This window comes from Mastigoproctus giganteus, chromosome 4 (assembly GCF_048544385.1).
Source record: "Mastigoproctus giganteus isolate SK-2022 chromosome 4, ASM4854438v1, whole genome shotgun sequence".
NCBI lineage: Eukaryota > Metazoa > Arthropoda > Arachnida > Uropygi > Thelyphonidae > Mastigoproctus > Mastigoproctus giganteus.
Window position 1 is genome coordinate 111891880 of NC_143578.1, and position 16055 is coordinate 111907934.

A 16055-nucleotide genomic window follows, 5' to 3' on the forward strand; every position below is an offset into this window, starting at 1 on the left:
GGCAAATTTCCACACATCTATTCTACAACTGTCTTTCCTCAATTTGGATTTGTGCCCCTTCAGGTCTGTAATCTGAGCAAGAGGACAAATCCCATCAGCATTTACCTTGATCAAACCATTCAAAGGCTTAAACACCTCAATCAGATTACCTCGGAGGTGCCTACTCTCCAGACGCTGCAATTTGTGGGCGCCTCCGTAGCCGGGTGGGCAGGAGCGGCAGTGCGTAGCACACGCTTCTTGATTAGACCGGGGTTTGAGCCCGTGACCACCAAATACGGAGGATGCGGAAAGGTCAGGTAATGACCACCACATATCCTCGGAGCAATATGGCCTTAGTTGCTAATGCTTCTAAAAACCAAAACAACAACAGCTGCAATTTGCAAAACTTAAGCCTTTCTTGTTAAGAGCAACTCTTTGTTCCTCTCACCAATCTTGTTGCCCTTATCTCTACTCGTTCCAGCAGCTCTACATCCTTTCTAAAATGAATCCTCCAGACCTGTATGCAGTACTAAAGGTGTGGAAAGGAATAATCACCTTATCCCTGTATATCATTGACAAGACTCCATGAGCTGCTCTAGAAGCTCTGTCTGCACAGCTCAGAAAACGTCATATGTGACTGCACAATTACACCCCCAGCTATTTTTCATTCTCCACTATCCTGAGTGTTGTAGATCACAGTTGGTATGTCACTCTGGGGTTACTGCTACCCATATTTGAATTTGTCAATGTTAAACTTCAGTTACCACTTCTCAGCTCATCTGCTCAACTTCTCTAGATCCTGTTGTAGTAGCATACCATTATTAACAATCCTGCCAACCTTCATATCATCTGCAAACTTGGACATTAAGCCTGATATATCTTTCTACATATAGAAAACAACAATGGTCCAACACCGAACTTTGGGGGAGTACACTAATAACATTAGTCCACGAAGAGCAGTGTCCATTGATTGCAGCAACTTGCATAGCAGCAATCCATAGCAGCAACTTGCCCTTAATGCCATACTGCCCTAATTTGTTCAGTAGTCTTCCATGTGCAACAGCATCAAAAGCTTTCCTGAAATTCAAGTATATGATATCAAAACTAATTTTGTATCTAGTTCCTTAGTGACTACATCATAGTATCCAATCAAATTGATCAGACAAGACTTCCTCTTAACAAACCCATGCTTATGTGAATCCATTATTTTCCCAGGAACAAATTAAACTAACAGGTCTGTAATTACTTGTGCCACCCTTTGATCTTCCTTTGTGAAGTGGAGATACATTTCGTGGGGGACTCCCCTGAGTCCAAGGATGCTCTCATAATTATGCTAAGGGTTTGCTTACTTCCTTTGCTGCCTCCTTTAATATAACTGGGTAGATCCCACCACCCAGGTGCCTTTCTTATGTTTAACTTCAACAATTTCTCCTCCACTTTTCTCTTAGTTATTACAAAATAATTTAGCTCCCTATTAGTGTTCGATAAGCTTCTGGCCTCCACTTTCCCACAGAATTCCTTACATGTGAATGTAGATGCAAAATGTTCGTTCAAGTTGTCATCTACCTGAGCAGGATCATCAACAGTCGAACCATCGATATCAAGTGAACCAATCTGATTCATCCCCTTCCTTTTAGAGTTTACATAAGTTAAGAAGTCTTTGCTGTTTTTCTTTGCATCCTTTGCCAAAGATTTCTTGTAATCTGCCTTTGCTTGCCTAACCTCCTTGTGACTTCGTTTATAGATTAGCTTATGTCTACCATGGGCTTCTGTGTTGCCTGATAATTTATATCCATCCCATGCATTTTTCTTCTCTGCCACGATTCTTATTAGTTCATCTGACATTCATTTAGGCCAGTGGTTCCCAAATTACTGATATCTACGGACCCTTTCAAAAATGAAAAAAAGTTCACGGACCCCTTCAAATATCAAAAAAAGTTTGTGGACCCCTATATATAACATATGCTATATGCATGTTACTCGAATTTGTTAGAATTTGATGTTGGTAACATCATCACTAGGTCCCACTGTACAGAATTTAAAAACTGTCTGAGACTGCTGGCTCAGATAGTTTTTAAAGTAGTCACCTCATTAAATAAATCTCACATCAGTATACTATGATCACTACCACCTAGTTGTTCCTTTATATGCAAAATCTTAATGTACGAATAATTACTGCTGATAACCGGATCTATTATTATTCTCTCTGGTTGCCTCTAACGTGTTTCTGTAGAAAACAATCATCCGGTAAATCCAAAAAAGTCTTGCTGATGTGTGAGTGACCAACCACAAGTTCCAGTCAATATCTGGAAAGTTAAAATCTCCCATTATTATACAATCCGATTTACTGCAATTGTTTTAGAGAACATTATTTTGCATTTTTACTTTCTAACATTATTTTGTATTATAGCTCTGCTACAATATTTTGCTTTGTTGCTGTATGTTATTGCTGTAGCAAACAATATTGGTATGCACGACGTTTCATCACAGATGCTGAAGTTCTAATTAGTCAGTTCATCCTAGGATGCAGAAGTATTAATTAATCCGATTTTGGTCTGGTGCTCATTTGAGAAAAAATCCACAATAATCCCTCTAGAAATATTAGCGAGTGAACTGCATTATACATTTCAAACATCGCTGTATAGCTTGCCCTTGAATACAAATGACTACGGTTACTTTCTTTTGATTGACCACATGTTTTTGCCTTGTACAGATGTTTTATTGTGCATACTTCCAGTCAGTAAAAGCATCAGTAGTCGTCCTTTATTGTACCTAAAGTAATTTGTTATGTTGGGGGAAATGGTTTTTGCTCCTAATTGAAGTAGCACTTTCGAATTTTCCCAAAGTGGATTATCTGAACACATGAAAATTAGAAGGACAGCAAAATTTGTTTGTCGGAATGCTGCCCATCAATGGCACCAATTATCAACAATTGGTGCCATTGATGGGCAGCATTCCGACAAACAAATTTTCTGTTTATACTCTGGGATGACCACATTGTCAGAGGAGATCCCAAGACAGAGAGAGAATACAAGAAACAGTGCCACATTTAGCAGTCACCGACTTGACTGTGTGAAATTGCACATCTGCCAAAAACCACAGTAAAACAAGAGAAGTGATGGGGAATAAATCTATTTTTCAGCGGAGTATATCTTTTTATTGCAGCTCAGAACAGCATATGACCGTGGATTTATTCGGCTTCTGTACTAAAACACAATTTCTTCCTTTGCGATAACATCAAAGCATAACAAGCAAATATTTTCTAACAATACTTTTTTGAGCAGCCGTTAGTCATAATCTGTTAGCTTTGTATTGTTAGAAATATTACAGTTTTGTGAAGAATACACATTTCAAGAAACAATCCGTTATTCATAGCAGATAATTTTTTTTCCCTTTGATGTACCAGTTTTCGAAGTTTATAACTCAGGTATAAATAGAAATATATTTTCTTGAAGTTTCGTTAGAAGATCAAATCCAGGAAAGTACTGTTATATGTCAAATTCTAAATATATTGTTCCCTAAATACAGTTACAATAGAGCAAGCATTTTTTTTAAATCAAATGCGCATTGCAGTGTTATCAGTTTTACACCAGTTGTTCTCGTTTCTAGTGTGGCTTCCAATAGATGAATTTCCTTGATTTTCTGTTAATAGGTGCAATTCACATTGAAGAATATGATCTTTTCGCCTTTCAGAAACAGTTGTTGCTACTTATGGTAACTAACAGTAGCTTGCGTTTGTCTTTTGTTTTTTGCCTTCTTGATATAGCTGTATGAAGGACTACGTAATATGATTCCCACGCTTTGCTCATGAAGGGCAAAGTTGTTTATGAAAACTACTCCTCTCTGTAAACAGAAATTCCTGCTCTCTCTATATCAACAAATGAATCAAGTGTCACGTTTCATAAGCCCTAGGCTAGTTAGGGCGAGGGTTAGAAAAATAAATGAAAAAGGCCTAAAAAATATGCATACTTGATGTCACATTTTTGTCGTTTGCATGAAATTGAATAGAAATTTCTGAAAATTTAAATGGGAAAATTCAAGAAAACAGTTCTGGCTCCAGTTATATTGAGTTTCAGCTCTCTAGATAGGGTAAAAATTATAGAATTAACTTGCACCCCACTGGACCAAAATACGGTCCGGTGGGGGGGGGCAAAATACGGAAATCATGGCAAATTGGTTGTACTACAGTCTGAAATTTAGTAGGTGCTGCCGAAGATTTTTTCATATCAATAATTTTGATATCATATACTTGAATTTTAGGAAAGCTTTTGATACTGTGGCACGTCGAAGACAAACATTAAGGGTCAGTCGCTACAATAGATAATAGAATGATTGAGTGGGAGAATACAGAGAGTGGTTATCAGTGGACACTGCTCTTTGTGGACTAATAGGATACAAGGGGGGATATAAGGACTAATAGATTAACAGTAGCCACTGGTAGAGGTGAAAGTGATTCTTGCACTGCTTCTATTGGAATGAGCCGCAGCCTGGAAAATAAGATGCAGGATAGTTCAGAGACTGCTGGAAATCATTGGGTTACAAATAAACACGTAGGTTGTGTTAGGGTAGCTAAGAAAAAGAACAGGTGCATGTATACTTGCGTGTACACCAATGCTAGGAGTTTAGTAAATAAATTTGATGAATTTGAGGTAGTGCTCAAAACATCAAAGGCAGATATTGCGGGGATTTCAGAGACGTGGTGTCACACAGATATAAGGAATGCACAGATATAAGAAAGGATAGACAGGGTAGGAAGGGAGGAGGGGTTATGCTATTAGTTAAGAAATACATAAAATCCAAGGAAGTGAAGCCAGTCGATATTGCTGGACAGTGCAGTGTCGAGTCAGTTTGGTGTGACATAAGCATTGGGAGATCAAAATTGAGAGTAGGAGTGTGCTATGACGACTCTGATTGAGTATAATAAGAAACTGTACGGGGAAATAAAATGGGCCAGTAAATCAGAGAGTCTTATAATGGGGGATTTTAATTTCCCAGATATTGACTGGAATTTCGGGGCTGGTCACTCACACACTAGCAAGGCTTTTGTGGATTTATTGGATGATTGTTTTCTACATCAGAATGTTTGGGAGGTAACTAGAGGGAGTAATACTCTTGATTTGATTATCAGCAGTGATTCTTCGTGCATTAAGAATCTGCAGGTAAATGAACCACTAGGTGGCAGTGATCACAGTGTGCTGAAGTGGGATTTACTCAAAGAGGTAACTACCATAAGGGGTAAAAGGAAGGGTTATTGCTTTCGTAAAGGCGACTACGTTGGACTGAGACAGTATTTAAATTCTATACAGTGGGACCAACTAATGATGTTACCAACAGCAAATTCAAAATGGGAAGCATTCAAAGAACTTATCTTGGAAGCTACTAGGCTTTACATACCAACTAAGAAATATTGTTCAAGGTTTAGGCCTAAGTGGATGTCAGATGAACTAATGAGACATATGGCAGAGAAGAAAAATGCATGGGATACATACAAATTAACACGTGACACAGAAGCATATGATAGATACAAGTTGATCTGTAACCAAGTTACAAAGGAGGTTAGGTAGGCGAAGGCAGATTACGAGAAATCTTTGGCAAGGGCTGCAAAGAGTTCTTTACTTATGTAAACTCTAGAAGGAAGGGGATGAATCAGATTGGGCCACTTGATATCGATGGGTCAACTGTTGATGATCCTGCTCAGGTGGCTAACAAACAATGAATATTTTGCATCGACATTCACACACGAGGAGTTATTCAGCAAGGGGAATGCCAGAGGTGTATTCAACTCTGGCAGTAAGCTAGAGAATCTTGTAATAACTGAGAGTAAACTGGAGGAGAAATTGTTGAAGATAAATACAAGAAAGGCACCTGGGGTGGATGGGATCTATCCAGTTATATTAAAGAAGGCAGCAAAGGAAGTAAGCAAACCCTTAGCCATAATTATGAGAGCTTCCTTGGACTCAGGGGAAGTACCCATGGACTGGAGATGTGCAAATGTAACCCCAATTCACAAAGGAGGATCAAAGGGCGACACAAATAATTATAGACCTGTTAGTTTAACTTCTGTTCCTGGAAAATTAATGGAGGCACTGGTTAAAGAAGCGCTGCAGGATCATCTAGACAAGACTTCAGTCATAGCTCAGACACAGCATGGTTTTGTTAAGGGGAAGTCTTGCCTGACCAATTTGATTGGATACTATGATGCAGTCACAAAAGAACTGGATGCAGGGAATAACTTTGATATTATATACTTGGATCTTAGAAAGGCTTTTGATACTGTTGCACATGGAAGACTGCTGCAAAAATTGGAGCAGTGTGGCATTGAAGGCAAATTGCTGCTGTGGATAAAGGGGTGGTTGAGGGGGAGAAGACAGAGAGTGGTAATCAATGGACACTGCTCATCGTGGACTAATGTTATTAGTGGAGTCCCTCAGGATTCAGTATTGGGTCCATTATTGTTTTCTGTATTTATAAATGATATTGATGATGGTATATCAAGCTTAATGTCCAAGTTTGCCGACGATACGAAGGTTGGCAAGGTTGTCAAGGACACTACTAACACTATGCTACTGCAACAGGATCTGGAAAGGTTGAGCAGATGGGCTTCGAGGTGGCAAATGAAGTTTAACATTGACAAATGTAAAGTACTACATATGGGAAACAGCAACCCCAGAGCAACGTATCAACTCTGTGGTACTACACTGACAGTGGTAGAGAATGAAAAGGACCTGGGGATGGTTGTGCAGGCAGATATGAAGTTTTCTGAGCAGTGCAGACGGGCTGCAAGAGTAGCTCATGGTGTATTGTCGATGATATATAGGAATTTTTCTAGCAGGGATAAGGAGGTGATTATTCCCTTGTATAAGGCAATGGTCAGACCACACCTAGAGTACTGTATACAGGTCTGGAGGCCTCATTTCAAGAAGGATGTAGAGATGCTGGAACGAGTACAGAGAAGGGCAACAAGATTAGTGAATGGAACAACGGGTTGCTCTTACGAAGAAAGGCTTAAGTTTTGCAAATTACAGTGCCTGGGGACTAGGCACCAGCGAGGTGATCTGATAGAGGTGTATAAAGCCTTGAATGGTTTGAGCATGCTCAATGCTGATGGGATTCTTCCTCTTGCTCAGAATAATCACCTGAGAGGGCATAAATTCAAATTGAGAAAAGACAGATGTAGGATAGACGTGAGGAAATTTGCCTTTAGCCAGCGGGTGGTTGGTTGGTGGAATAAACTTCCATCCCTTGTCGTGGAAGTTGATAGCCTGAATAAGTTTAAGGCTCAGCTGGACAGGTATTTCGAACGAACAGAGGGGTGAAGTGGAAGTGGTTATTTTTTATTTATTTTTTTCTGGCTGATGCTGCATAAGCTTGCTTTCTTGCATCAAATGCCTCTGCTAATTCTAATGTTTTTAAAGGATTCCCCCAGGGTTTGGTGTTTTCCCATTGTTGTTTATGGTTTTTATCAATGATATTGATGAAGGTATATCAGGGTTAATGTCTAAATTTGCAGACAATATGAAGGTTGGCATGGTTGTTAATGACAGTAATCATAGTACACTACTACTACAACAGGATCTGGAAAAGTTGAGCAGATGTGCTGAGAGATGGGAACTGAAGTTTAACATGGACAAATTTAAAGTATTATATATGGGTAGCATTAACCCCAGAGTAATGTATCAACTGGTTGGTACTACACTCAAGGTAGTGGAGAATGAAAATGACCTGGGGGTAATTGTGCAGTCAGATATGAGGTTTTCTGAGCAGTACAGACAGGCTGCAAGAGTAGCTCATGCAGCTACTCTTGCAATGATATACAAGAATTTTGTTAGCAACGATAAGGGGGTGATTGTCCCCTAGTATAAGGCAATGGTCAGGCCACACCTTGAGTACTGTAACTGTATACAGGCTGGAAGCCTTATTTTGGGAAAGATGTAGAGCTGCTGGAATGAATACAGAGAAGGGCAACAAGATTTGTGAGTGGAACAAAGGGTTAGTGTTACCAAGAAAGGCTTAAGTTTTGCAAATTGCAGCTTCTAGAGACTAGGCACCTGTGAGGTGATCTAATTGAGGTATATAAGGCCTTGAATGGTTTGAGCAAGCTTTAATGTTAATGAGATTCTTCCTCTTGCTCAAGATTACTCACCTGAGGGGACATAAATTCAAATTGAGGAAAGACAATTGTAGAATAGATGTGGGAAATTCACCTTTAGCCAGTGGGTGTTTGGTAGTTGGAACAAACTTAAATAAGTTCAAGGCAGAACTAGACAAACAGTTGGAGTGAATGGATGGGTGAAATGGGAAGGTTCCCCCCCCCCCCGGCAGATGTTATATAAACTTGCTTTTTTTGCATCATATGCCTATGTTAATGATAATAACGCTGGAAAACAATTTTGAAAAAATGTAAAAGCAGTGTCAAGTGAAGGAACAGAAAATCACAGATATTTTATCTTAAAATATCAACACTAAATTACACTTATTATTTTTGAGAGGACCCTCGTTGGTCCAGGATTAGGAAGCAAAACAACATCTCTGTGTATAGATTTTCTTAAAACCTGTCAGCATGTGTGAAACTTGATTTTGCCACATATTTGGGCTAAAAAATTACATCACACATAAATATATTTACCATTAAGCTAGAAGCCATAAATCACAAAATTATGTATGGGGTAAACATTAACAGAGAAATAAGCAATAAACGTATTTTGTTAGGACTTTTTAAAAATACAGTTGGACCGCTCTGTAACAAACTTCCACATAGCAAATTTTTTTGATTTCCTCTTGGTCATTTACATTGAAAATACTTTCCATATAATGAAGAAAATTTCTGTATAACAAACTGATTTTGAGAGACCTGGGTATGCATTGTTCACACCTCTGGCCTTTAGGTAATAGAGCTGATGCTGTAGAAAGCATGAATTAAAAGCTAAAGGGATTAATTCTTAAGACCTTTAGCTTTTAAAAGATAAAGGGATTAATTCTTAAGAGCATGAATTAAGAGCTAAACCATTCCACAATTTAGTGCAAGTAACCTTACAATGTCCAAGGAGGAAATCCTTGAGTGTAGTGAAAACTGGAAGTGCTAAATAGTGTAGATCAGGGCATTAAAAAAAATCTCTTTAAAATTTGCTATCCTGCCAGTAGTGTCAACCATTCTGAAAACAGTGTTTCGATTCTCAAACTGTTTGAGAAAACGGAACCCAGTCAGTCAAAAGCGTGTGAAATTATGCCTGTATGAAGATGTAGATGAAGCTGTTTTTAAGTGGGCAAAGTTGATTCAAGACCAAAACATGCCGATATCAGGGCCATTAATAAAAGAAAAGGCTATGGAGTGCGCATCTTATCTGGGGCATAAAACAATCCAAGCGAGTTATAGTTGGCTGGATAAATTTAAAAAGCATGGCTTACTAGAAAAAGTTTTTCTGGTGAAAATGGAGTTGTAATTGAAGAAGGCTGTACCCATTGGAAAGAAACAATTTTTAAAAAAAAATTATGGAGGAGTAGGAGCCCAAAGACATTCAACATTGGTGAAACAGGTCTATTTTTTAAATGTTTGTGGAACAAAACACCGACCTTTAAAGGTGATAATTATTTAGGTGGTAAAAATAGTAAGGAGAGAATTACAGTCTTGGTTGGTGCAAATATGGCTAGTAATGAAAAACTGAAGATTTTGGTAATAGGCTAAAGTAAAAAAACTCCAATGTTTCAAAGGAATAAAGTCATTAGGGTTGGATTACAACTACAGCAAAAAATCTTAGATGACAAGTGAAATTTTTAAACAGTGTATTTTAAATTTCGATAGAAAGATACTGAAAGAAAACAGAAAAATTGCGTTGATTGTCAACAACTACCTTACCTTCACTCAGTAATTTCGAAACTTACAAGTGTGAAGCTTGTTTTCTTCCCCGGAATACCTTGTCTAAACTGCAGCCAGTGGATGAAGGCATTATCAAGAATTTGAAAATGCACTACCGAAGGTGCATACTAAAAAAAAAAAATTACACTGAGAATAGAAACTAACCAACCAACCTATAAATTCTGTTATAGATTTGCAGATGTGCATATTAGAGTTGGCAAAAGTGTGGAGTTGTGACGGAAACAACAATTAAGAATTGTTTTGCTAAAATGCCAATTAATAGCAGTGAGAGGGATGAATGATTACAAGATATTGAGCAATCTTGAGAAGAATTCTAAGCAAGAGGTTTGATCAGTGGAGAAACTGTTAAAGAATTTTTAGTTGATAATGATGTTATAGTAGCTGAAAATCCTAGTGACTCCAACATGCTGGAGAGTATTCAAAGAACTAGTGACAATATTGATGATGAGTTTGATGAAAATGAGGGCATATTAAATCTTCCAAACGTGAAATGTTAGCAGCATTTGAAACTTTGTGTCGAGTCCCTCAGTGTGAATAAAATGTGCCAGAAAATATATTTCAGTGTTTAAACACGCAAAATTTTTATGAATGATGCCCAGTAAAATCCAATATACAACAAAAAATAACCAATTATTTTAGAAATACAGTAATTCTTAAAAGTGTACCAATATATTGTGTGCATCATGTAAGTAGTCATTTCTTAATATGTATGTATCAGTGGAGAAACTGTTTAAGAAATTAATTGTTTTAAAATTTTAAAAAAGTCATTCATTCCCACTTATTTCTGATTTATTTCCCATATTTTACTCTATTTAAACATTGAATTTCGGTATTTTTCATTGCTGAAAAGGTCATTTTTTTTATAATGAATTTTTTCAAGTGAATGATTGATTTCGTTATATAGAAGTCTGACTGTATTAAACTTAAGTGCACACAATAGCCTGTATTGCAAAAATAATAAAAATAAAATTAATTACAGTAATCAGACTCAGATGTACAGTCTCCAGCAAATAAGCAACAAATGATCTTTGCAAACATTGGAAAATGTTGGAAATGTTAATACTTACACAGGGTAAACTCTTATACTATCCATACTAAAAAAATGTGTTTATATGGAAGTTCTCAGAGCATCCTGAAACTCACCCCCCCCCAGTATGTTATAGATGAAAATGTTCTTGAAAGGTACTGAAGAGTCAGGAAGGCTGTGTGCATGTGTTTCAAAGTTGTACTATTTTCAAGATTTCATGGATGATTTTTAGCCTAGTGTATGCTCAGAGATTAATATGCATTTTCTAGTCCATAGTCCCCCACCCCCTATTCATCCCTTCAAGAATATCCAAAAGTATTATCAAATAACAATACAGAAACATTGTCTTTTTAAAATGGAAAGTATCCATTTTCTTGTATTAAATTGTCAGTTAATACAAAATACACTGGCTGCATGTGAACACTAATTGGAATGACTATTGTCTTGTTAACAAATGAGGTTGTAGCTCACTCCAGTAATTTGACTATCTATTAAGCCTGTGTAAACAAGGCTTTATAGTAAAAATTACTGAAGTGTTTTTGCTGTTTCCTCATTGTGCCCTTTTTTCTTTTAAATCTTTTATCTAGTTATGAACAGCTGTGCTGTACTGGTAGCTGCTTTTAGAAATTTAATGAAAATGGAATATGTACATAACAAAAAAAGTATATGACAAAACTCTTGAAAATGATGTGACAAGCTTATAAGATATAAAACTTTTATTCTGTTTTGTTACGTAGAAAGGCTGTTTTTCTTCCTGGAAACAAAATTTTAAAATTCTGTAAAATTTAAGGGTGCAACATATAATAAAAATGTTTTTATGATGTCAAGAGTTTTGTAAATTATTAAGAATAAATTGATATGAAAACTTCTAATTTCAATTACTTTGTGTTATGCAGACTTTAATACTATTTTAATGGTAATCATTACTTAACTGAGTTTTTTAAATGATGTTTTCAGGGAAAGGAATATAAATATAATTATACAATGTTTATAAATAAGGCCAGAAAGTGGACACACAGTCATGCCAGTGCTTATGGAGTCTGCCAGGTAATTTTTCTTATTTTGAAGAATATTATTACATAGCTTATTTTTCAGGTTTTTTTTTTTTTTTTTGTATTGTTATTTGCCAGCATATTTTTGTCTACTGGTAAGGGTTGTGAATGCTGTGCCCCTGCCTTTAGTACTTGCATAAGTAGATACTGTTAAAATTATAAGATTGGAGCTGGGGGGTACACATATTTTCAGCGATAAGTAGTCTGTTTTTGGTAAATTTTATTTATTTTCCTCATTTGTGTTCTGTCAGGGTTATTCCAAATGATATGCACAAAAACATTTAATTTAAAAAATGAATGTTATTTTATAACATAATTTACATTAAAAAACCTTCATACCTACGACTGCTTCCTAATGTTCAGATAATTTTTGAATGCCATTTAATTGTCTGCTGAAGTTATGTTGACTGATGTTGGGTCATGGCTGCATTCATTGTCTAAAGACTGAAATCTTTACTTGTGCAACTGTTCCTTAAGCTTGGGAAATATATCATAATCACAAGGACTCATCAGGACTATGGGTGGGTTGTTTCCCAATTGTAATCAGTAAAAACAAGCTGTACAGACTTTGATATGAGGCCTTACATTTTCATGAAGTATGAGTACACCAGCTTTCAACATTTGTGGCTGCTTCTGATGAATATTTGGGTGTAATTAAAAAGAAATGTTGCGTAGTAGTCTCCAATTACTGATCTTTGAAGTGACACATGATCAGTGACAATAATGCCCTCATAATTTTAGGCCATGATGGCCATTTGTTTCATCTTTGATTGTTGCTGGTGGCATTTAGAAAGGCACAGCAAAGATGGATGCTTCCGTTTAACCCATTGTAACTTCGGTTCAAGAAAACCATCATCTGGAAGCCACATTTGGTTCTTATCAAACCAAACAAAGACTCAAAACTAGAATCCACTGAAGTGGTGAAAGCTACTGTTGTTAAAACACTTGCTGGAGAATTAGTCCACACGAATAAAATCCCTACATGAAAGTCATTTTAGAGACTGCAGCCAGGGAAGAGGCTTACACCTTTCTCAGTAATGCATCAATTGCATCTCTTGGCCTCACCACCAAAATTCCAAGAAAAAAAAAGGCCCCTCCATCCTGATCTATGATGTAGATAATTTTCACCATCCCAAATTGTCAAAAGCTATACCAAAAAAAATCTACAGTACATCTTCAATGAGACACCATCAGTCAAGATATAAAACAGAAGCAAAGACTGTCCAGCACTGTAATTGGGTCATTGATTTCTCCCCCAGGCCTGGAAACATATGAAGATGCAGGACAGAGTCTATAGAGGCAGAGTCTCTGGAGCAGCTATTACTTCCGAGAACATGTGGCTATTCCAAAATGCTTCCGCTGTTACAGGTTTGGTCACACTACCCATACTTTCACCCAAATGGAATCTACCTGTGGCCATTGTGCTCAAAGGAACCATGACTTTAATACATGCCCATATGTCTGCAAAGCCAACCTTCGCAAATATGCAAAAATGTATTCAAACCATTCCATCAAGGGTAATAAATATCCAGTTTACCAAAAAACCAGAAGAAAACTAATTATTGGAGCACAGCCTTAATATTTTAATACCAGTGTTGTGTAGTTCGTGCAGATCAATGCTCAGTGTTCTGGGCTGTTGCTGATCGGATATCAAATCTGAAGAGTAAAACAACCAACATCTTACTACAGGAGCCTTACACATGCACACAGCATGTCATGTGCTACCCCATGAATTATAAGATCATCCAAGCTGAAAATGACACCCCCCACTTGGGGTTGCCTTATAGTGCATAACCCTAACATTGCAGCCACCAGGATTACTTTGCTTCGCTGATCTTGGGTGGCTAATGTGGTACTGCTTTAGATACATTTATCAACTGAACCGAATATGTTCGCTATATTTTCCTTCTGCTATGCATTTACTTGAAAATTCCAGGTACAGTGGTACCTCGATATACGGGTGTTTTGAGATACGAGCCGCCGAGCGAGCGATATTTTGCTTTGAGATGAGAGCAAGATTTGAGATACAAGGAATCGCACACTACACCGCTGCACACGACCCCAACATGCGGGGCGCATGTTGGGGTCGTGTGCAGCGTCTAACAGTTTCTCCCACCTCAGACTAGACCTCAGTCTGTGTGCTTGTTTCCCTCGTTTTCGTAGCATTTTTGATAAGTTGGGTTCGCGTTTTTTGCTTTTTGTACATTTACAAAACATTATCAAATTTATTTTTATAACCATGGGTCCGAAGAAGAAGATGATGTCTATTGAATTAAAGCGTGAAATCATAGAAAAACATGAGCAAGGTGGGCGAGTAATTGACTTGGCGAGGATGTACGGGCGTAGCACATCAATGATATGTACTGTGCTTAAACAGAAGTTGATAAAGGGTATAACGCCAGCCAAGGGCGTTACAATAATTTCTAAGCTCTGGACCTCTCTCCATGAGAAAATGGAGAAACTACTGATGGTGTGGATGACAGAGAAGCAGCTTCAAGGAGGATTCTTAACACAAAGTATCATATGTGAGAAGGCACGAGCGATTTACGGTGATTTGCTGAAGCAGATCCCACACCCTTCCACAAACGAGGAATCGGAAGACTCGTTTAAAGCCAGTCGGGGCTGGTTTGACAACTTTAGGAAAAGGACCGGCATTCACTCCGTCGTCAGGCATGGTGAGGCAGCAAGTTCGGATGTGAAGGCAGCTGAGGTTTACATCAAAACGTTTTCCGAACTGATAGAAGCCAAAGGATACATCCCTCAGCAAGTCTTCAAATGTGACGAGACAGGGCTTTTCTGGAAAAGGATGCCGAATAGGACTTACATAACGGCAGAGGAGAAGACGATGCCAGGTCACAAACCCATGAAGGATAGATTAACTCTAGCACTTTGCGCCAATGCGAGTGGCGACTGCAAAATCAAGCCTCTGCTAGTATACCATTCGGAAAATCCCAGAGCCTTTAAGTCACATAAGATTTTAAAAGAAAAACTACAAGTTATGTGGAGGGCAAATCCAAAGGCGTGGGTCACCAGGAAATTCTTCGTGGAGTGGATAAACCTGGTGTTTGGCTCTTCTGTTAAAAAATATCTACAGGAAAACAACCTACCCATGCAAGTTCTCGTCCTCGACAATGCCCCTGCTCACCCAACAAATCTCGAAGATGATTTACTCGAAGAGTTCAAGTTTATAAAGGTTCTCTACCTACCACCCAACACCACTCCTATCCTGCAGCCCATGGATCAGCAGGTGATTTCTAATTTTAAGAAGTTGTACACCAAGCACATTTTTCGGCGCTGCTTTGAAGTGACAGAGAACACAAACCTTACCCTTTGAGAGTTCTGGAAGGACCACTTTAACATCGTGATATGCCTAAGAATTATTGATCAGGCCTGGCTGGGTGTTACAACGAGGACCTTAATATCTGCATGGAAGAAGCTGTGGCCTGAGGCTGTAGCTGAAAGGGCTTTTGAGGGATTGGAACCCGAAGTGTCAGTGGTAGAGGAGATTGTTTCTCTGGGAAAATCCATGGGTCTGGAGGTGGATGAGAGAGATGTGAACGAACTTGTCGAGGAACAGACTCAGGAGTTGACAACCGAGGAGTTACACGATCTACATTCGCAGCAGCATATGGTGGTTCAACGAAAAATTAGTTTTGAAGAGGAGCCAGAGATGGAGAAGGTTATCTCTACAAGAAATATAAAGGAGATCTTGGGAATGTGGGAGAAAGTTGTAGAGTTCGTGGATAAAAATCACCCCGAAAAAGTTGCAACTGGTCGTGCATCGGAGTTGTTCAACGAAACTTGCCTAACACATTTCCGCAATATCCTGAAAGGGAGGAAGAAACAAACCTCCTTGGACAGTTTTTTTAAACGATCTGCAGGTGAAAATGAGCAAAGCGTGACAAAAAAAGCGAAGACCAATGACGAAAATTATACGCTTCCGTAAGCACTTCACCTTTTCTTTTATTACGTTTCTATAGAATATGTATTTGTTATTTATAAATAAATGTTTCTTCTTGTAAATACAGTACATTTTTCTTATTCAAAAACACTTAACAAAAACAACTGAGGTGGTTTTTTGGGAGCTGGAACGGATTAATGGCATTTCAATTAATTTCAATGG

General features: G+C 38.0%; 1 protein-coding gene across 1 annotated transcript in view; it reads left to right on the forward strand.

The window, feature by feature from the left end:
* Nucleotides 1-16055, forward strand: part of LOC150086996 (ubiquitin-conjugating enzyme E2 T-like) — a 98535-nt gene that overhangs the window by 75897 nt on the left and 6583 nt on the right. The window contains exon 6 of the mRNA XM_090371737.1: nt 11838-11927. Within this exon, the coding sequence (XP_090227863.1) occupies nt 11838-11927 (90 nt within the window). The remainder of the gene's footprint in view (nt 1-11837; nt 11928-16055) is intronic.